This window comes from Gadus macrocephalus, chromosome 8, assembly GCF_031168955.1.
Source record: "Gadus macrocephalus chromosome 8, ASM3116895v1".
Lineage (NCBI taxonomy): Eukaryota > Metazoa > Chordata > Actinopteri > Gadiformes > Gadidae > Gadus > Gadus macrocephalus.
In genome coordinates this window covers 18,444,247-18,467,165 of record NC_082389.1, presented here as the reverse complement: position 1 = coordinate 18,467,165, position 22,919 = coordinate 18,444,247, and the positions used below count along the sequence as shown (strand labels likewise).

At 48.2% G+C, this 22,919-nt stretch overlaps 1 protein-coding gene across 4 annotated transcripts; it reads left to right on the top strand.

The window, feature by feature from the left end:
• The first annotated feature begins 1,984 nt into the window (after nt 1-1,984).
• On the top strand, nt 1,985-22,577 carry LOC132463499 (SUN domain-containing ossification factor-like). Of its 4 annotated transcripts, none has more exons than XM_060059733.1 (25): nt 1,985-2,239; nt 2,763-2,904; nt 4,717-4,801; nt 5,154-5,255; nt 5,936-6,168; nt 6,904-7,014; nt 7,201-7,309; nt 7,394-7,526; nt 8,287-8,417; nt 11,014-11,081; nt 11,903-12,010; nt 12,264-12,369; nt 12,804-12,824; nt 12,989-13,044; nt 14,348-14,430; nt 14,702-14,767; nt 14,861-14,911; nt 15,052-15,148; nt 16,698-18,284; nt 18,426-18,513; nt 18,866-19,024; nt 19,547-19,743; nt 20,414-20,502; nt 21,102-21,145; nt 21,789-22,577. In XM_060059733.1, the coding sequence occupies exons 2-25, from the start codon at nt 2,783-2,785 to the stop codon at nt 22,371-22,373; spliced, it is 4,431 nt and encodes a 1,476-aa protein (XP_059915716.1). In that variant the 5' UTR covers nt 1,985-2,239; nt 2,763-2,782; the 3' UTR covers nt 22,374-22,577. The 4 variants fall into 4 exon arrangements, with proteins under 4 accessions (XP_059915716.1, XP_059915719.1, XP_059915717.1 ...); XM_060059735.1 differs by having other exon boundaries at nt 1,986-2,239; nt 18,866-18,970; XM_060059736.1 differs by lacking the exon at nt 2,763-2,904.
• Nucleotides 22,578-22,919: the final 342 nt, after the last annotated feature.

Sequence of the window (22,919 nt, the reverse complement as noted above, 5' to 3'; positions counted from 1 at the left end):
AGTGTCAGTAAGCTCTCTGTGGAAACCCGGCTCTACAATGCAACGAATCCTCCCCCCACCAGAAGGTTGCCAGATTGGGCGGGAAATCTGGCACAATCTGGCAAAACTGCCCCCACCTCTCCCATGCCATTGGTGTTCACTGTATTACCAGTCAAGTTCTGACCCTCGCCCCCCATAAGGAGCCCTTCCAGATGCTGACTGGCTTGCGGTTGTGGATAAAAATACAATTAAATACAACTAATATAATGAGGGAAGGAAATCCCTAACCATGGTGACGTGTCAGTTTAGCTCTTTGCTGCTCAGGTGTGAATATAAGGCGACTGTGTGCATCCCCCTTCACCTGTACCAGTCTCCTTCTAAAGGGGCCTGGTTCAGCCAGCATCTGTCTCCTGCTCCTTCAGGGGGGGACGCCAGTGTTCAAGTGATCTCTGTCGGTGTGTTTATCGTGTTCGTGGGTCTTCTCTATTGAAACTCTGTGCTGATATGTATATAGGTTAATGATAAGGTGGTATTGTACCTTGTAATGACCTCATTTAAAGAATCCTAGCGCTTTACTCGTGTATCTGTGTCTCTATTATCACTTAACGATCTCTTCTCTGGACTGCCTTACTGGCATGGATTGAGACGGACCGACAAAGTGTTTTCCGTGGATGTGAATGGTGTCGTCCACTAGAGGGCATAGAGTACAACTGGGGAATAAATCAGCTGTTTATTTTTCTCTGTGTCTCTGTATCCCTCCTCCTCAATAAACGTGTTCCTCATAACTACTTGGTTGTATTTTGTTCAAGGTGGACAATCACAAATGCAAGTATGCACACACAAACACATACGCACACACATACACATATTGAACAAGAAGAATCCTTATTACACACACGTACACGATAATATTCAGCCTAGCTCGGTACATTGATGGAGACACTTAATGGACAGGAGGCTGTTCAGTGTCTTTATATTGCCACTAAAGGAGGCTCAATTATGAAATCTGCTCCACATTCTTTTGGAGGGGTTCTGTTAATAACAAATAATCAATGGATTACTTTTATTACATCTTAGATCAGGGGCGGAAAATCTTTGAATTTCTAAGATGCGATTTCCTGCATTCTAGTCCATTTTATGGTGACCTGCTGGACATTGGCAAATCCTAAATCCCTTCTAATTCATAGCCTACATTTTTTGTTGCAGGGCCTGCTGAAGACAATACTATTGAATGGAAAGGAACAAGAACCACTTAACTAGTTACTTCTAGAGATTTTTATAACAACAATGGCAAAATTGAGACATATACATTTGAGACTAATTTTCAGTAGATTAAAAGTAGGATTGGAGAGATGGATTGTTCAATTGTTCACTGTGCTCAGCCAACAATAGGCTCATAATTTTGTAGCGAAGTATTATCCATGCTGTTGCATGTCCTTTCCATTAGATGGCAATGAAAAGGGTTGTCATGACTTCAAAAGCTTAAGGGGCTTTTGAAGTGAGATACGGGGCTTCAGTCCTAATAGATACACGCTTCAGTCCCGAAAGCCCCCCCCCCCCCCCCTCCCCCCAGCCACATAGCAGCAACTATACAAGATCAAGTAAATAAAGAAATGTAAAACAAATATGTAAAAAAAAATACGTAAAAAGCACGTACAAAATACGTAAAAAGTATTTTTTACGTATTACGTACATAAGAATCATCAATGGAGGCAGAATTATCTAATTTAATTTCTCCACCCTCACCCTGGGTGGAGGAGAAACCGACTCGACTGCGCCTTTTTGGCGGCTAGAACCCATAAAGCTCCGCCCCTGCGCGGTGTCTGAGGTCACAAAACACGCCCCATCCAATTTGGGACTGAACTGCGCAACAGCTCTGCTGCCTTCTGATTGGACGTCACGGGATGACAGAACCGGTGTTGCCAGATTTGGCCAGATTGCCCGCCCACCTGGCAACAGCGGCTAAAGCGCGCTCCAGCCATTGTTACAACATTAGTCAGGAAATCTGGCCCAATCTGGCAACACTAGACAGTAGGATAGACACGACAGAAGCAGGTTTACTGTTTGAGATCTGACATCAAGGATCATACAAACCCGTTGATTTAATTCGGCTTTATTTAATATATGGCCTGCAAAGGACAGAAGATGGACGGAATATAGAGTTACAAAGCCATGATGTGTGTCCCAGCAGGGGGATGATGAGGACGACATTATTAAGGCGCTCTGTGTCAGTGTGGCTGGTTGTAGTTTCTGTCTGTTGGTAAGTTGTCAGCGCTATCATCTGATTCCGTAGTGTTATTACATAGTATTATTACATAGTGTCATGTGTTAGTTAGCGGAACGAGACTACTGCAGTCACTGCTACTGCTGGTTTGGAGGTTAACCCAATGTAAACAACCTGTTCAACTGTTAACTTGGCTAACCTAGTCGACAACTTTAACAGTGTGATACAGCGGACTTGTGCGTCACCTGGTGTGTCTATCTATGGTCATGGTCATGGTTATGGTTATGGTCATGAGGGTCAGCTCAGCTGCTTCACCTGGTGTGTTCATGATCATGAGGATCAGCTTCAGCTGGTGTGGTTATGGTTATGTTCATGATAATGAGGATCAGCTTCGGCTGCTACACCTGTAGAAACAACGAGGTTTACTCCTCACTGTGTTTCTGATCATAATGGCACACCGTTTATTGTTTATTCCTGTCGAATAGATAAACTTGGTTGTTGTCTCAGTAGTCAAACGGGATATATATACATATAATCGAATCTCAAGCTTGTATTGTAGGTTTCTGGTGACTTTTTGCTATGACAACGATGGCTGGTTTGGCTGTGTTTGATCCGTCTCCCGGCTCGTCCCGGTGCACAGATGGCCCAGCAGCTGTCAACAGGCAAATGTTCCTGAATGGGATGGAAGAGAGGGATTATTGGTACTACAGCCTTTAAAGGAAGCCATGAAGTTTACAAGTGCTGAATCACACACACACACACACACACACACACACACACACACACACACACACACACACACACACACACACACACACACACACACACACACACACACACACACACACACACACACACACTGTCACAGAAGGATGATTTGTTTGACCTACTAAACTGTGTGTAGTATTTCCACGATGCAACATTCCACCAGCAGTGATTATCTTTATGGTCGGTGACTGATGAGCCAAGGTACACGTGAAATGTTGAATGGTGAGAAGAATCCGGATAACCGATTTTGTCTCTACGCATACAGAAAATAAAGTGTTTGAGTTTTGTATATATTTTTCAATAAATGCTTGGATAGATTTTTAGTGTATGGATAATTAAATACAATGTAACACATCTCATAGGGTTGGTATTTCCAAGTGAAATATCATTATTGTGTATACATTTGAGTCAGCTACACTCCTTATTAGTAGAGGGAGATAGTTAAGCGAGAGATAGTTAAGAGGACAGTTTGGTTAATTATTCATGCAAGCTTTCTTTTTATGAAGCCCATTTTCATTGTGTGTGTGTGTGTGTGTGTGTGTGTGTGTGTGTGTGTGTGTGTGTGTGTGTGTGTGTGTGTGTGTGTGTGTGTGTGTGTGTGTGTGTGTGTTCTACCAGAACATTATTTCTGATCTTATTTCTACAGATCTACAAACCAGCCAGCCTAGTAATGCGTTATAAAACCCTCAACAGTGATCTAGAAACCATGAACCTGGCAGCTGACACTATGGCTGTACCTGGATACTGGTTTATTTAAACCTAAGGCCCTTCTTACTCTGCCTTGCTGCTTGGGATTATATATTGTGGAGCATAATTCCATGAAACAAACTAATAGTAGAGAACAACCTAACTTTGACCCAACTGGGGGTTAGGGTCTTAGTGGTGGCAGCACAGAGTGGGGTTAGGAATGTCATGCTAGAGCCACGCGCCCCATGCCGGTGTCTTGCTGTTCGACTCCTCACTGCACCGTGTGTACGTCCAGATGTGGGTTTAACGGTAGAGCATTCCATCTGTGCAGCTGCTTGTCACTCAGGGTTGCATAAGGAATCAACCGCGGCAGAGTGTTCCACTTTTGGAACATAATGTACGACGGTTTGGGGAGGTTCCCACTGCTGAAACACACCCTGGACTGTTTTATTTTGCATATACTACTGTTACCAACAATGATTATTAGTTGCTCTCATCTGTAATGATTTTTTTTTTTTACTTTTTACTTAATCAGTTTAAATCAAAATATATCGGGAGCGTTTTCAGCATATTGGTTTTGTGTCGTCAAGGAAACTTCTGGTCACTTGGTGTAGTTGACTGTTGTTTTTAATGTGCAGAGAAGTGAAACTGGTAGAGACAGAAGTGTCCCATTATTGAAAAGTAATGCACATCCTTAGCATGTTAGCAATCAGACTTGACCAATTCATCTGCTGCGGTATAACATTCAGTCATTGAGTTGGACTATCCAGAAGGGATACGGGTTAATTTGTTTTTAGATGTCCCTAATGAGCAGGTAGGGGTGAGGTGATAACAGGTAGGTGACCCGGGCTTCTCTGGGGAACCTCTGGGCTGGGAGTCGAAGGTCTCACTACTGGACTGTGCTGCACTCCTATACGAAGCATAATGAATCTCCCTTCATTCTAGTCCAGTGTTCAAGGGAAATACCAGGAGGGTTTATTTTCGGTGTCGTGATAACCCATATTTGAACCAATCCTCTCAAGTGTTCCTTAACCGTTTATGCTTTCTCTGTCCAATAGGATCAGTCTTCATTATCATGTTGGCTGCACAGAGCCACACACACAAGGTCCCGGGGGGCCAGCGGAAAGGTCTCCTGCTCAGAAGGTAACAGCCGCTATTGCCTCCAAAGTGACTCCAGAGTGAATTCATAAACATGGCCTTAAGGAACAGGTAGGCGTTGAGGCAACTTGCTTAAGGCTGTATACAGGTAGGTTGCAGATATTGGGGGGGATTGAACCCAGAACCTTTCTGCTGGTAGTTGAATACCTAACCCACACCAACACTGCCTCATCCCCAACCGTCTCTGACCCAGTTAACGGTACCCATGGCTTTGTAATGTGGGTCCGGTCCCACACTCCACCTTCATATTTTAACGTGTGCTCAATTCAGTGTACGCTTTTCAGACCCATCTGTATTACTAACCCTCGGGTTCTCCTCTGGTTCTTGTTCTCTGCAGGGGGGCGAGAGCTGGGCGGTGATGGAGAACCAGAGAACGCAGCCACAAGAAGAGCAGAACACAGACGCACGCACAGAAGATGGAAGGGAAGGCCATGAAGAGGTATGGTGCTGATCAGTGTTGATGGCAACACTGTCGCTGATGCAGTGCGGGGCTTCTATTATATTCATCAGATTTGTCTTGGACCTGCTTAAGGTATACCAGGGTACACTTTAGCTTGGCTCTGATAATATACAATGCATCCTCTAATATAACGCAGTGCTGACCTGGACCTCCATTTTGTGGCACGATACAATGTGAAACGCATCCCTCTAGCAAAATAAATGAACCACATTCACACAACACAATGCTATTACAGGAAGAACCACACCATGAAATAAGGGTCAGGGTCAGTCCTAAGTGATGTACGCCATAGATCTAGTTGATTTTGATGAGTAAACAAAACAACAGTATGTAACAGGTATTTTTGTTCTCATTAGCACTTTGTATTTTTTATTTTATTGCATCTTATCCTGTGTTTTAAAATGCTGCTGGGATGTTGTAACAAAGGAATTTCACATCCGGGGGATTAAACAAGTTGTTATCTATCTATCTAAACAGCGGTGCATGACGTGTCTTTTTTACTATATAATTACAACGTATTAAGCTTTACGATGTAAGGACAATGGTCCAGTCAGTTGTACTTGTGGAACATTTGACGTTGATCTACTAAAATGACCTAAGCATTGATTTGCTTTAGTACCTGCTATTTCAGGCTCCACGTGTCTCTGCTTGTCCACCAGATAGCATCAGAGGATCGGGAAGAGCTGATCTCAGAAGTAGGGGTGCAGCCAGAGATTGTCAGCCCACAGCCCGCGACACAATCAGGGGGAGAACCGGAAGACCCTGCCCCGGATACACAAGTCACTGAGGGCCAGGGGGAGGGGGCGACGCCTTCTCCTTCTGCCACCGCTCCTTCCGCTGTCTCCACTGCTTACCCACCCAGAGCCATCCCCTCCACGTCCTCCGGGGAGAGGTAGGCCTTCACGCTGTTCAGTTCTCCATGCTGACCCACACGGTCCTTTCTTCGTCTGTTCAACCCTCAGTTCCGGGGTCATCTCTTGTGCTCCTCCTCGAGGTTTCTTCTTCATGGGGTTTGGGGTATTATGTCTTTGCACTTGCTTCAGAGGGCCAATGGTTAGTGGGTGTAACACACAGGATTTGGGAGATTGTAACTGGGATTTAAGGGATATACAAAAATACATTTTGGCTTGACTTGAAGCTGTTTCAAGGCAAGGGCCTGACATGTAGCATAGGACCCCGGGTTGGGACTGACTTGTAGCATAGGACCCCGAGTTGGGACTGACTTGTAGCATAGGACCCCGGGTTGGGACTGACTTGTAGCATAGGACCCCAGGAAGGGCCTGAACCTGTAACATAGGCCCCCAGGTGGAGCCCCACATGTAGCATAGGCCCCCAGGTGGAGCCCCACATGTAGCATAGGACCCCAGGATGGGCCTGAACCTGTAACATAGGACCCCAGGTGGAGCCCCACATGTAGCATAGGACCCCAGGATGGGCCTGAACCTGTAACATAGGACCCCAGGTGGGGCCCCACATGTAGCATAGACCCCAGGTGTGGACTGAACCTGTGGCGCTTGAAAGTGGATGGTCTACACTCTTTAAACAAGTCCCTTTGGCCTCTCTCGGTTCCGTTCCCTCTCTTCTCTCTTGGTGTGAATGAAACGATGCCCACGATTTGCTCTCCCAGCGTTTCAGACCCGGATGCCTCGGGCGGTGCCGAAGTGGAGCAGAACGTTGTGGATCTTCTCCCCCCAACCGACTGTGGTTCAGCTGGTCCCAACCCCTACAAAGACACCAGGTGGGTTCTATGATGGTTACACATATGAAAAAAAAGATCTGTTTATATCTTTTTACTATTGTGTTATTGTGTGGTTACTGGCCTTTTTTCTTCTTTTAAGCAGCTGAAAGTGTTTTTGAATATGACATGTTTACATTGTTTTAGAAGCAACCCTCCAATATGCCATGTTTCTGGTCCTTTCTGTAGTCCTCCGGTGGTGATGGAGAACACTTCAAACGCCTACGCTGCAGGGACTCAGACTCACACAGAACCCTCCGAGGCTGGCCTGGGGGCCAACGCGTCACACAGCGTCCAGGTCAGGGTACAGCCCGGTGGACCCCCCCCTTGTGTCCCCCCCCCCCTCTAGCTCTCTCTTATGCCTGGTTTGGGTCCGGTATAGGGTCCGAGCCCTCCGTCTGCGGCCCCCGAGACGGACCCCGCTGTGGGCGGCAAGGACCCGGAGGACATCCCTACCTTCGACGAGTGGAAGAGGAAGATGATGGAGGAGATGGAGGAGGTGGAGAAGGAGCAGGGTGAGACATAAGGCCTCTTTCTTACTCACACAGGACACTGATTGCTCTGTTGATCCCGGAGGAAATGTTAGTTTCTCAACTCAAACAAGAAACGTCAAAGTAAATGGAATACAATAAACACAAATAACAATCTAAACACAAAATAGCTCATAAATATATATTATTATAGAAACCTATGCATGTAACTAATGAAAGTATTAATATGAAAAAAAATCCTGCTGCTACTACTACCACCGCACATTAATTCTACTCGGTCAGTGTAGATCTAACTATATTGTGAGACAATATAGTTACATGTAGTGTAGTGGCTATGGTGTTCGACTCCCAGCAGGAAGATACTGGGTTCAATGTCCCCTACCTTAAGGGCAGGATGCCCCTTACCTGATCCTTAACAACATTGAACTGTTTATTTTCATTTTTCACAAAACGGGACATACACAGATATAGGACTTCCCAAACTGACAGTAGGAAATAATAAGTAAAAGTGCTATATAAATGAAGTTGCCTTGCCTTGCCTTGCCTAAATAAAGCCCATATATATAAATAACAAAGACAAGAAAAGTATTTCAGACAGCTTTATCAGGGCAGGATCTGTTAAAGTGAAACATTTCCCATATTGTATCGCTGTATAGCACAGCTTGGTCATAACAACCCTCTTCACCTAGTCAGGCATTCAGGTAACCTTTAACACAGTTCCACCTTCGGGTAAAAATATCAGTTTTCATTTTAAAAAGTGTCTGTATTTCATTGTCTCTTACAGTTCAGGCTAGTCCTTCCCCCACCAAAGGGGGCGCTGGCGGCCATCTGATCAAGAAGATGCCAAAGAACTTTAACAACTACGCCTCAGTGGAGTGCGGCGCCAAAATCCTAGGTGCCAACCCTGAGGCCAAGGTAGGCTGGACTGAAGTGTGTGTGTGTGTGTGTGTGTGTGTGTGTGCGTGTGTGTGTGTGTGTGTGGCGGCTTACCGTACCGTCGGAGCCCCCCCCCTCGCGGTCGAAAAATAAAAGATAAAAATAAGGTAAGCATTGCTTCGTGGCACGTTTGCACACTGCTGGACCTGGCTGGAACTCCTGACAGGCCCGACCGCAGGACAGCACCGGTGGCCCTGGAGCTTGCAAGATACAACATTGACATAGCAGCTCTCAGCGAGACAAGACTACATGGAGTGGACTCCCTGTCAGAGGTTGGCGTTGGGTACACCTTCTTCTGGAAGGGGGTCCCCGAAGGCACTCGCCGTAATCATGGAGTTGGCTTTGCTGGGAAGTCTAAACTGCTGCAGCGCATTCCGGTATCCCCCATCGGCATCAATGAACGACTGATGACATGGCGTATTCCCCTGGCAAAGGAACGCTTTGGCACCCTCATCAGGGCATATGCACCATCTCTTGATGCCGAGCATAACATCAAAGAGGATTTCTACAGAGCTCTTGATGCCATATCATAGAAAACCCCGGCTACGGACAGGCTCATACTTATGGGAGATTTCACGGAGCACCTGGTATGAATTAAAGTCATTGGCCAGCATGGAGTGGGGAAGATGAACCACGACGGGCTCCGACTCCTCTCCCTCTGTGCAGAGCACCAGCTGGTCATAACCAACACCATCTTCCAGATGAAGAACAGGATTAAGACCACCTGGCAGCACCCCCGCTCAAAACATGTGCATCTCCTTGACTATGTGATTGTCCGTCAAAAGGACAGAAAATATGTCCTCACCACCCGTGTCACGTGTGTGCTGGACTGACCACCTCATGGTCAGATCTAAACTACTCATTAGCATTCAGCCCCGTGGCCCGAGGACAGCTCCAAACAAGATACTCAACCGTACAGTGCTGAACAGCCCCACCACCCAAGACAACCTTTGACGGCTCCTTGCTGAAAACCTCTATAAGATCCCGGAGGAATCAGCTAACTGGCCAGCCCTGCGCCAGGCTATTCATCGCAGCCGTAGAGGTGCTCGGTCAGTCAAGGGAACGTCACCAGGACTGGTTTGACTGTAACTCAGCTGCGATACAGTCACTCCTAAAAACCAAGCATGAGGCCCACAAAGCTCTCCTGTCCTGCCCTGGATCTCCCACCCTTAAAACCACCTTTACTGCTGCAAGAACAGCAACCCAGCGAGCCCTCCGGAATATGGAGTACACCTGGTGGGTGCAAAAGGCGCAAGAGATCCAGAACCTGGCAGATTGCAACAACACTCAAGGCTTTTACAATGCCATGAAAACATTGTACGGCCCCAGGAAGGCCAGTACAATGAAGCGGGCAGTCCGATCAGCTAATGGGTCCACACTCTTCGAGGACCGCCATGAGATATCTCTCCTCTCCATCGCAGGGAAAGTCCTGGCCAAGATCATGCTCAGCAGATTGGTTGAGCACATCTCAGAAGGTGTGCTTCCGGAAACACAGTGTGGTTTCCGGAAGACCAGATCCACGACAGATATGGTTTCTTTCTTGAGGCAGCTGCTGGAGAAGAGCCGAGAGCATCACAAAGACCTTTACATAGCCTTCATCGACCTCAGCAAAGCGTTTGACACAGTCAACCGTGAGTTGCTCTGGAAATACCTCTGCAAACTTGAGGTACCACCCAAGTTTCTTAGCATCCTACAGCAGCTGCATGACGGGATGCAAGCCAGAGTGCTCACAGGAGAACTCCAGTCAGAGTTTTTCAAGGTAAACATTGGGGTGAAGCAAGGCTGTGTCTTGGCTCCGGTGCTCTATAACATCGTCCTCTCTGCCATCAACTGCCTCTTTCACAGTGTCATGGGACATGAAGACGGTGTCCATGTGGAATACCGCCTTGATGGAAGCCCACACAAAGACAGAGACAAAATCTGTGAGCTTCAGTATGCTGATGACTGTGCCATCTTAACTCACAGCCCGGACTCCATGCAGCACGCCCTCGACACAATATCCAGTCTGTACCAATCCTTAGGGCACACCATACGCATGCCTGAGCACCGCCTGCCCCGCCAAGTCCTCTACAGCCAACTAATGGGCGCAAAGCGCTCCGCTGGAGGGCAAAAGCGGCGCTTTAAGGACTACACCAGGGACCTCCTAAAGCGAGCGAACGTCCCCCTCACACAGCTTGAAACTCTGGCACTCAACAGACCAGCCTGGCAGGTAACTTGTGCTACTGCAGTTTGTCAAATTCACCAAACCAACCAAGGCCGACGTTCCGAGAGGCGCATCCAGAGACACCAGCGGGCGTCTGGTGCCTTTCTGGCCTCTGGTTTCCCTTGCTCCAGCTGCGGACGAATGTGCGGCTCAAGGATCGGACTCTACACCCATGAGAAGTAGCACCAGCGGCAACGTCGCTGAACCACCCCCCGCCCCCCCCCCCCCCCACCCCACCCCCATCCCTGGAGCAAGCGTCATCATCGGACACGATGTACAGCTAAGAGAGTGTGTGTGTGTGTGTGTGTGTGTGTGTGGTCGTAGAAGCAAATTAATTAAACCAATTTACCTGTTTGGTTCTTTCGTACGCAGAGCACGTCGGCCATACTGAAGGAGAACATGGACTTGTACATGCTGAACCCCTGCAGCAATAAGATATGGTATGTGCTTGATTTAATTATACGGAGCCCCTCTGGGGTCACATGGTAGAAAAATACCTTGATGTCTAACTCCGTGCCAACGGATTTGGTTTGTTCTACACAGCAGGGATTTCCCATGCAGCATTGTGACGGCGATCGCCTATCTATTTCAGAACGGCATCTATACAGTATGAATGGCTGAATGCAGTGATTATCTTTTCACATATGACAACTTTACAATTGTGTTGAGTCTTCTAAAGGGCTATTGTCTAAACATGAAATAACGCCACTCCTACCGCTGATTTACAATGGTGTCCATAAACACAAACACAATGTTTGCCTCATCCTGAATACATCTTCTACTCATTCTTGAGGCCTGTGTAGGACCAGTAAGCCGCCACAATGCTTCATGGGGAATCCCTGCACAAAATGCCGCTCTGTAGTAAGCCGCATATTTGCCCACAACCCAAATACTGACATGTACCGCCCAATGCTGGCGGGAACCTTAACAAAAGGGTTTATTTAGTACAATGCAACCGCATTGCGCTTCACTGCATTAAGAACTCCATGTATTATCACAAGAACGCAAATCCCCGAAGTCGGCGCAGATTCTTTCTTTTAAATCTTTGTGATGCAAAATCGACCTTTAATTCGCTCTACAAAAATATGCCGCAGCGACACTTGGTGGTCAAATGGAGATAGAAGCTGGGGCTTTATTTAAAAACAATCCGGTTTCCTACGGTCTGTACCTGGCTGTGTGGTTTGGGTCGATTCTTCTGACCCAAGCCTCTAAATTGTAGTAGAGTAAGGTTAATAATCATAGACTGTGTTGTGTCCCTCAGGTTCATCATCGAGCTCTGTGAGCCCATCCAGGTGACCCAGTTGGACATCGCTAACTTTGAGCTCTTCTCCTCCACCCCCCAGGACTTCCTGGTCTCCATCAGTAACAGGTGAGAACAATATTCCATCGTCGTGGTAACGCCACACCTTGGTACAGGAGGTGCAAGGCTTTATTACATAGATGGAACTTCTCTCTTCAAGTGTTCTTATTTTTCTTACGAAGCACTTTAACGTCAAATATCATACAAGGTCGGGATTGCGGTGACTAAAATCTGCATTTTAATTGAATCTTCATCCCTGAACACATCATGGATCAAACCTACTAAACAGGACCGTCCCGGCCAATAATGTTCTTCCTTAAAGGTATCCGACCAATAAGTGGTTGAAACTAGGCACCTTTCATGGGAGGGATGAGCGCACAGTCCAGAGCTTCCCATTGGATGAGCACCTGTATGCCAAATACATCAAGGTCAGTGTGGGCAGTGCGGCGGCAGAGGGATACACTGTCATTGTTGTGTTGTGTCGTGTGCTGGCTGCTCAGTGATCTGTATCTGGAATTAGATGGAAGTTGCTTTGGAAGTGTCTCTTTTGTCTGTCGGAAACAAACCAAGTGTTGCTCCTAAATGGAATCGTGGGTCAATGCACTAAATGTGTCGGTTCGGTTTAGGCATGTCAGTGAACCAGAACAGACACAGCTAGTCAAGTAAATATTCATTGACCATGCTGATGCTACGACAGACATAAGTTACACCATAGTATGCCCCGTCTCCTCCTTATATACTGAGCTCTTGCCTGGCTTACTTCTCCAGATGTGCACCGACGGTTCTCAATGCATTTGCCTGCCCTTACTTCTCCTTTTTGTTCTCCTCTCCGCTCCTCTTCTCTCTGCATCCCCTTCTTCAGATGTTCTCCAAATACATCAAGGTGTGTGTGTGTGTGTGTGTGTGTGTGTGTGTGTGTGTGTGTGTGTGTGTGTGTGTGTGTGTGTGTGTGTGTGTGTGTGTGTGTGTGTGTGTGTGTTCAAATAATCAAGAATACTCTTTGGTACTGTTAATCCTATTTATTTTAATGTGATGTTTACTCCGTAGGTAGAGCTGGTCTCTCACTTTGGCTCAGAACATTTCTGTCCTCTAAGCCTTGTAAGGTAAGAACGGTCTAATAATTGATTTTACCTACGTTAATTAAAAATCACGCACTCAACTAGTAGGGGGGCCAATCAAAACATAAATTTTGTTACTCTTGTTCTGTGAATCTTCATTTTTTCATTTCATTATTAGCAATTATATTAACTTTCTCAGTCATATTCTTGTTATTCATAATCTTCTCCCTCTTTCCTGAAATGCCTCAAACAAGCCTACTGGTACCTTAGGGAGGGAGAGTAATATCGTCATATAGTGGTATATTTACAAATCTGAGGAACAGGTACAATTTCCCACTAACCCTTTAAAGAAAATAATTACTGGGATTGAATTCCAGAATGAACTATGACATTGGTGACACTTTCCATGTCATAACATGGCTCTGTTAAACATTCAACGTGTTTTAAGCAACGTAATGTAAACAGCGCTAGATATTTAATTCAAACAATAGATAGGCAGAATTCCTATCGTTTAGCAACAGCCAATAATTTAATTTTCTATGGGGAAAATAATTTGTATAATGATTAATTAATTAGTAAGGAAGACCGCTTGAGGAGGTACGCAGAGTGGGGGATCCCTCCTTCATGGGATGGTCAGCATTGCATTGGGGGCTAATCAATGCATTTTAAATGAGAAGGCAACCTTCAACGAGGGATGTTTGACACTTCTTCCCTATGGCACAAGGCATCATATTGTTCCTCTTCTGTAGTGAGGAGGCCCTTCTCCTGCGTTACGCCTGGACCTTAGAAACAGAAGGAGTTATATGGGACACAATGGAGCTAATTTAGGAAGTTGAGATTGCAGTTTCTTTTTAATTAAAATATAACTTTTTGAATCCAGAAATGAATCTAATTGGTTGAAAAATGTCATAATAGTGACATTTTTGTAGAACGTTGCTCATAGAAGGAGCAAAAAGCAGCAGAAGTAGCTATCCTACTATAATATGTTTCAATCTGTTTAATTTTCTGCACGGACGTAGTTGTACTATTTTTTCTACCAATTAAATATTCCTTGATGGAAAATTATATCTTAATCAGACAAACCCTGGCAGGATTATTTCCTGGCGAATACAAATTAAACTTAAAATGGAGCTGTCTGGCTCTTGCTGCATTGGCACAACTTTTCCGTCTTCTAATGTCCAAGCGTGAATCATAAGGTGGGCGGGACTTAGCCCCGTTATAACCTGAGCTCAGTCTGCAGTCTCAGTCTCACTCTCTGAGATAAAGGAGTTAAGGATTCACCTTTTGAGTTGGTTAAGCTCATGGTGGGGAGAACTGAGCTGCTCACAGAAGACCTTTGACCTTGCAGGGTGTTTGGAACCAGCATGGTGGAGGAATACGAGGAGAACACGGATCCACACGATCGGACCGACGACCAGGACTTTGACCTGGGTGAGTTTGTATGACCCACACACCCAGATACTAATGCTAAAGGTTAAGAAGAGCATCTGTCCAAAGTCCAAATTTATGTTTAAACAGCGTTCCTGAGTTGTTAGTACATGTATGAAATGGCAACCCGTTGTACCCTATTTTAGTGTGGGAGAATTATTGTTTTTAGCTAATAACAATTATATTGCTTACAAATCACTGCAGCAAAGTACTCTTGAAATGTAGTGACCGATTTGTAGACGTCTTGTAAATCGAAATATCTGAATCTCCCAAGAATATCCTCCTGGGTATGTGGCTGGTGAATTGAAGTTTTCCAAAGATCTGATTGGTTCAGCCAAGGGTAAGTCGTGACACATTTCTACTTCCCAGCCAATCACATGAAGAGCTGCTATTATAACAATGTGCTTTGAGTTTAACGCTCTTGTCGCTCCAGAGGTCCTTCTGAACATGGTGACAGACTTTGCTGTCAACGTTCTGGGTGGAGGTAAGACGTAGTCTTTAATCCTGGAGATGTTATTTTGAGGGATTACCAGACTCTTGGGGGTCTTTTATACCTTCTTCTGCAGGTTCTGTGTCATTGCCTTCTTTAATTGTTTGTTTATCTTTCTGGTTAACGTTTTGAAGGCAACGCTTCGACCCAGGAGGTGGACTCTACCGAACTATCAGAGCAGGACTCAATGAATCAGACTCAACCAATCACAACGCCAAACTCTCTCCCAGGGTGAGTATCATTATTAATAACAATACTGTAATTACGTGAATAGAGACTATCTACAAAGAGGTGTATGACCAGGTGGTCCACTCCACACAGATTATGCCCTTTATTCTATTCAAACTACGTTCAAAAGTATTATGACACGATAAATATTCGCTGAATGATAATCCCCCACTGGCACAAATAGGCTGACCAGGTTACCGACTGCTAATCGTGCAAAAAAAAGTCAGTTCTTTCTATTTTCTGTGAATCCGTCATGGAGAACAGTTCATTTAATGGCATGCTCTTGAATAACGCTAGTGTTGCCCTGCAATTTTATTGAAACTGCACAATGTACAAACCCCCCTTTTTAGTTTCATGGTCAAAGGAGTGTGTCTTATTGGACCTCAAGTGGATAGCACATGCGCCGCGTTATGACTACCAACACGCGTCACAGCGCCATCAGTACCACTCGTTATATTAAACACAGAACAAGGGCCTCCGGTCCTTCTTAGGACTACCAACATGCGTCACAGCGCCATCAGTACCTCTCGTTATATTAACACACTACAAGAGCCTTCGGTCCTCCTCCTTTCTGCGACGGTGAAAGGACTGTGCGACCCGCTTTACACTGAAGCTCTGCCGAAACAGACCTTATATTGCAGTTTGGCTTTTTGATGCGTGATTCCAATAAAAGTAGAGTTTTAACCAACTCCACCATTTCCTAATTAAATGTATTTGTCCCAACAGCCCTATTTAAAATGTTGCGTGATGGCTCACCCCTACTATTGGGCTGGATATTGTTTAACTGGCGCCGACATGACCTAGGAAAAGATTGCCTTGAATCCAAAAGGACTAAAATATGACCATTTTGGCCGCAGTATCGAGCCCCGCATGTATGCCTTTGACACTATCCTGCCAAGCACACAGAAATCCTTAGATCTAAACATCACAGAATCTCAAAGGCTTTTCACAGACTCAGTGATTTGTGATGCTGCAGCTTTTCAATGCAAAACACTTCAAATAAAGTTCAAATCCAAAGTGTGTCTTTGAGTCTTTGCAGCTTTCAGCAACTTGTCAGGCCTTGGCATATGATTTAATGTACTTAAAATTGGATTGGATTTGTTACTGGGGCCTTTGTACAAGTTTATTTTTTGAAGTTACCAAGTGTGGCTTATGTACGATGCGGTCTGTATTTGCGTAATTATGTTAAATATTATGGCAGGTGACATGACATAGATGGTACTAGGTAACAAAAAGGTACTGACTTGGTACTTTGTCCCTTGTCAGCTTACCTAGACATTTACAGCCAAAGCAATGACATTGTCTGGTCTACCACTATCATGGCTTTCAGAAGCACACTGATCCTCTACCCTGTAAGGAGTGTAAAGCTTCCACATTAAGGCCCAATCCCATTTCTACCCCTTACCCCTTCCCCTTACCCCTTCAAAACAAGGGGGAGGGGTAAGGGGAAGGGGTAAGGGGTAGTTATGGGATTGGGCCTAAGAGGTCACTGTTTAGTCAACTGTTGTTTCTCCTCTGCATCGCCCTTCTTCTCCCTCTGATGCGTTTCCAGGCATGAAGCTGAAGGGCTGGAAGGCCTCGCCGACACGGGCATCTCTCTGGAAGAAGAGACCCCCTCTCCAGAAGAGACCCCCTCTCCAGAAGAGACCCTCTCTCCAGATGGGATCCCCTCTCCAGAAGAGACCCCCTCTCTAGATGGGACCCCCTCTCCAGAAGAGACCCTCTCCCTCGAGGAGGTCCCCACAGAGCCCACCCATCCTGAGCCCCCTCCCTCGGAGGAGGATCAGATCGTCACTCCACTGCCACACGAGGAGGAAGAACCAATTGGCCCCACCATTATCCTCCTGGAAGAGGAAGAGGAGGAGGAGGAGATGACCTCAGTCTACTGTGCCCACTCGCTGCCGTCCCCCTCCTGGTCGTGTGCGCCCTCCTTCCCAGAGTACCTCCGGCAGCAGTGCTCCGCTACACGGTCCAAGAAGGGAGGGTACCAGACCCCCGGGGGGGGGACCCTTCCTCCTCCTCCTCCGCCAGCCTCCTCTGCCTTGCTGCCTCCCCTCCCCACCTTCGCCTGCCCTGCGCCGACACCACCCCCAACCCCCACCCTACCGCCGCCGCCTGCCCCTCAGACCAACGTCCACCCCCTCGCACCAGCCCCGCCCCTGGGGGAAGGACGAGAGGGGGAACCGGGTGGTCTCAGCCCTTCAGAGGCCACGGGGGGGTCGGTGGTGGCCCGCAGTGTGGAAGGGCCCGGTCCTCAGCCCCCGCCCCTCCCGGAGCCCGGCCAGACGCCCGTGCTCCCGGCCGCTAGGGCCACCGCCTCCTGGCCCGTTCCTCCTCCTGCTCCCCCCCCCCCACAGCCTTCCTCGGCAGAGACTCTCGGGGGGACGGTGAGAGGAGCAGCTGAGCGTGTGCAGGAGGAGGAGCCTCAGGGGGAGGAGCCTCGGGAGGAGGAGCCTCGGGAGGAGGAGCCTCGGGAGGAGGAGCCTCGGGGGGAGGAGCCTCGGGAGGCGGAGTCTGATGAACCACCGGAGTCGGCCGTGGCCGTTCCGCTCTCCCCGCACGCAGACAGTCGTCCTCCCCCTCCGGCCCCGCGGCCCGCGGAGGAGCCGGCTCCGTCTGCTGAGGTGGCTCCAAAAGAAAGGCCTCAGGACACGGCCAAGGGGCCCTCACACACACCGCCCCCTGTCAACACGGACCCCGAAGAGGCCCGGTTCCCCCAGGAGCTGGTTCCCCTTTCTAGGGCTGATGGTGACGGTGGAGCGGGTGATGGTGGAGGTGGAGGTAGTGATAGTGGAGGAGCTGGTAGTGATGGTGGAGATGCTGGTAGTGATGGTGGAGGAGCTGGTCGTGATGGTGGAGATGCTGGTAGTGATGGTGGAGGAGCTGGTCGTGATGGTGGAGGTGAAGGTAGTGACGATGGGGGTGGAGTAGCGGGTAGTGATGGAGGGGGAGCGGGTAGTGATGGAGGGGGAGCGGGTAGTGATGGGGAGCAGGGCGACCCTCGCCAGGCGAGCAGCAGCCACTCAGCGCAGGCGCCCAGCCTGAAGGAGTCGGTGTTCATGAGGCTCAGTAACCGCATCAAGTCCCTGGAGATGAACATGTCCCTCAGCGGACGCTACCTGGAGCAGCTCAGCCAGAGGTGAGCGGCACACACACACACACACACACACACACACACACACACACACACACACACACACACACACACACACACACACACACACACTGGTGCTGAAGAGGGAGATGGTGCATGTGGGCTGACTTCCTGTTGGACCTCCAGATACAGGAAGCAGATGGAGGAGATGCAGAGGGCGTTCAACAAGACGGTCTTGAAGCTGCAGAACACGTCTCGTGTGGCAGAGGAGCAGGTAGCCACTGCCACTGCCTGATATTACGAAGGCGAACAATTTAAAATGTATCAAAGTAGCTCCTCAACAAAAATATTTTCACAGAATGCTTAGACAGTCAAAGTAAGGTAAATTCCCTCGAGTGAAAGAAAGAAAAGGTATATAAGTGTGTGTGTGTGTGTGTGTGTGTGTGTGTGTGTGTGTGTGTGTGTGTGTGTGTGTGTGTGTGTGTGTGTGTGTGTGTGTGTGTGTGTGTGTGTGTGTGTGTGTGTCATAATAGTAGATTCATGGTTTAAAACAGAGAAAACCCTGATACATAATCAACCTGTCTACCTGTCTCTCTCATGCGTGGCTGATTTCCTCCCGACCTCAGGAGCAACGGCAGACGGACTCCATCAGGGCACTGGGAGGCCAGCTGGAGAACATCACTGAGCTGGTGCTGGGCCTGTCCCTCAGAGTCCACCTCCTACAGAGCCAGGTGACCCCACCACACTCACCCTGTCCCTCAGAGTCCGCCCTCCTGCAGAGCCAGGTGTCCCCACCCACACCACACTCACCCCTTAGCCTGGCAGCAGACCTCACAACAAGTTTCCTCACAACCATTTGCAGACGGACTTGTCTTCTGCTCACTGCGGTGTCAGCTTGGTCACTGAACATCCATTGGTTGAGCCCGGTGGGGTCTCCTTGTTTGGGGGGAATCTGATCAGAAGATTTCAGAAAGTTGCAAAATCTTAGAGGAGCAAACGGTCCTGAGAAAGAAGTTCATCAGGGTATTGGTTTGTCGGTTTTCTCTTTTGTTTTACGCTTTTGTAATCACAACCTCTCCAAATGTACTTTCCGCATGAGGGTAGCCATCCACTCTCACCATCTGTCAACACAGCACCTCCCCTTTCCGTGTAGAACGTTGATCCACCGATATTGGTTTGGAATAAACTCTTCATGCAAACAATGAAAAAGGCATGTGGCCTATTTATGTTCCCATTGTGGTGCCGTGGTCTTGTGGCAGCATTCATTACCCTCTCGCCCAATGCTAACCTTCAGCGCGTGTGCGCAGGTGTCGGACGGAACGAGCTACCTGCTGATGTGTCTGCTGCTGTGTGTGCTGCTGGGTGCGGCGGTGGTGGCCACCCGCCTCAGCGACTCCTCCCCCCCACCCCCACCCCTACCACCACCACCACTAAGACCGCCTTCCCAGAGCCAAGAGTTTAGGCCTCTGTCCAGGAGCCAAAGCAGCCACTGCTGCCCTGAGAGGTAACTGGGACGACCACCGTCTAATATATCCCGCCATGGAATCTAAAACAAGATGTACTATATTCATCCCAGACGGGAAATGGTGGTGTAAGGGAAGTACAGGACCATGATATCAAAAAACATTTAAAACAAAATGTAGACATGACAAAATCTATTTATACATAATAAGATCAGTAAAATGTTGATGCATTAGAGATGATAAATAAATATATAAGTAATAATAAGGATAAATATTATAGACAGTGGAGGGAGACCATAATCAGTAGTCAGGCCATTGCCAGACCAACCTCGATCGTAGAATGCACGTTGGTCTGGGGAAGCTGCTGTCACTTTCTTCAGCACAAGAGGCGCGATCAACGGGCCTAGTTCAACTGACTCTGTACGCGGTTGACTGCTTGCCGTCGCTTCCCTGTCGTCATTGTGTTAAAACAGCCAATAGCGCGCCAAGGGGAAAAGCCGGCTTGGTGATTGGCTCCCGCAAAAACATATTGGCAGCAGAAAGAAATGTATTGCTCTTCTCCAGACCCTTCTGCAGGGCGAACTCAAAGCGACGGCAGAATGGGCGGGGCTACCCAGTATACATAATCAGATCTTAAACAGTGGAATGGTCTGAACGCTGCGTGGTTCAGCAGTAGGTCATGTGCATTTCTTATTGTTTCCTTCCTGACAGACCGTTGAAGTCAGTGTGTGGCGATGTCCTCTTGCCCAGGCGTGCTTCCTATCCTCTCCTCCACTGTGACCCCTTCCAGCTGGCTACAGGTAGACCCCATCTTGAGATGAGATATAGATGTGGAGTCTTATCCGAAAAGAGTGTCCATCAAGTAACCTCTTGGGGCTTCACATTGAATATTACAGTTCATTCACAATTCAAATTCTAGGCATATGTAAAATTCAACAGCAGGACAAGTATTCAGAAATGAAAAAGTTGCCACACTAAAAAATCTAACATATTTATTTGATTATATATTATGCTAATGCATTCCCTTCAACTTGGCTTTGTAATTCACTGGGTGAACTGCAGTGGCATCCTCAGCATGTAGACACGTGACCCCATGTCTCTGTAGTGTACTGATCTAAAGACGGTACTGTCTGCCCACTCTGGGGACGTCGCAGGCTGGATATACATCCATGATGACAAAATAGTTAATGAGATTTTAAGCGTTCTCGAATGCGACTACGTAAGTGGTGGGACTGTGGATATTGGGTTAAAACCCAGATCCTTTTGGCTGGGGTCGAACCTGCGTTGGGGTTTTGATTGATAATGACTCTGATTTCTAGCATTCATTTTGTGTACGAAATGTAAGGATCAGTGTAATACAAGCATTTACTCCAAAAAGATGTCTCTATTATTTATCCAGACCCTTCAAAGGATTGCACTCAGGAATCTACAGACAACAAAGCGGTAAGTAACCGAGACACTGCGTCTGAACCCTGATCCATTCAGGGACACAACAATGATAAATAAAGACGACATCCATAGAGGCAATGTCGTTTACAACTGGTTGAAATAGTTGATTCCATGAGTGGTAGATGGTGTGTTTCTACATGACATGTGACCTGTCCTGGTCCATAACCACACCTCTACACCTCTACACCTCCACCTCTCTACACCTCCACCTCTACACCTCTACCTCTCTACACATCTACACTTCTACCTCTGCACCTCCATCTCTACACCTCTGCACGTCTACACATCTACCTCTACACCACTACCCCTCAACCTCTCTACCTCTCTACCTCTATGAATCTACCTCTGCACCTCCACCTCTCTATACCTCCACCTCTATACCTCCACCTCTACACCTCCACCTCTCTACACCTCCACCTCTACACCTCCACCTCTCTACACCTCCACCTCTACACCTCCACCTCTCTACACCTCCACCTCTACACCTCCACCTCTCTACACCTCCACCTCTACACCTCCACCTCTCTACACCTCCACCTCTACACCTCCACCTGTACCTCTCTTCCTCTACCCCTCTCCTCTCCCTCCTCACCTCGGCCCCTCCCCTGACGTGTGCCTTCTCTCTGCGTGGTTGCAGTCGATCCATCAGGAGGGCAGCAGAGCGAGCGTTGAGGGGGGGGTCCCGGCAGACCCCGCCGACGCGCCCGCCCCGTGGTCCCAGGCCGTGGCGCGGCCCCCCGGCGCCCTGCCCCCGCTGACCTGCAGCGGCACGTTGCCGGCGGGCTCGGCGGGCGGCCACTGGGTGCGGACGCTGCGGCCCGCCTTCACGGACTACCGCTCGGAGGGCAGCTCGGAGGGGAGCTCCTCCCACTCCGACGAGCCCTCCTTTTGCGGCGTGGCGGCCGGGGTCTGCCCCCGGGGGCTCTGCCCGGGGCTGTCCCCGTTGCCCCCGGCGACGGCCACCCAGCCCTCGTCCTCGTCCGGCGCCGGCCGGGCGGGGAGGCGGGCGTGGCGACGCCGGCGCTCTAAGCCGGCTCTCGCCGTGGTGGAGCTGCTGCGGCCCCCGCGCGCCCCCGTCACCAGCAGCCGCCACCTGCCTGGCTCCCCTCTGCCGGACCTGGCCCGGCACGGGGCCGCACACACGGCGGGCCCTCGCCACGGGGGCCCCGGGAGGACTCTCTCAGGACACACAGAGGAGGGCCACCGTGCTTTACATCTGTAGGACTGGCGTTTACCTCCTCTCCAAAAGCCGCAGGCAGCTTGATGCTCCCTCCCCCCCCCAGTACCAGACCATCCCTTAATTTAACTGCCACCAATATGTGTGATTTGTGTGTCTCAACAAAGTTGTTTTGCCCGATTTTTATACGATGCTGCAATCCAAGGAAAAGTCTTCCCCAGCTTGTCATTAAAATAGTTTGTCTGACTATGAAGTGTCCCTCTTGTCAATAAGCGTTCTTTAAAGGTTTAAAACATCTTGATCTTATTTAATGTGAAAGTCTTAATAAGCTACTCGATGTACTGTGGATCCATCTTTTGAATCGGGTTACTTTTAATTACCATTATGAATGGAAATTAAAAGGCCTCTTCTTCGGGCACTTTTGTGTTTGGTCCAGCAGGGGTCGCCGTAGTATCGTTAACAAGCATTTGTCTCGACGTGCCCTGCATCCATGTTATGAGTCAGTTACCAATAACGGGATTAGATTGAAGGAGCTCACGACGCCAACCCCATCTTTCACGCATATCTATATTTTTAGTATTGTGGAAATAT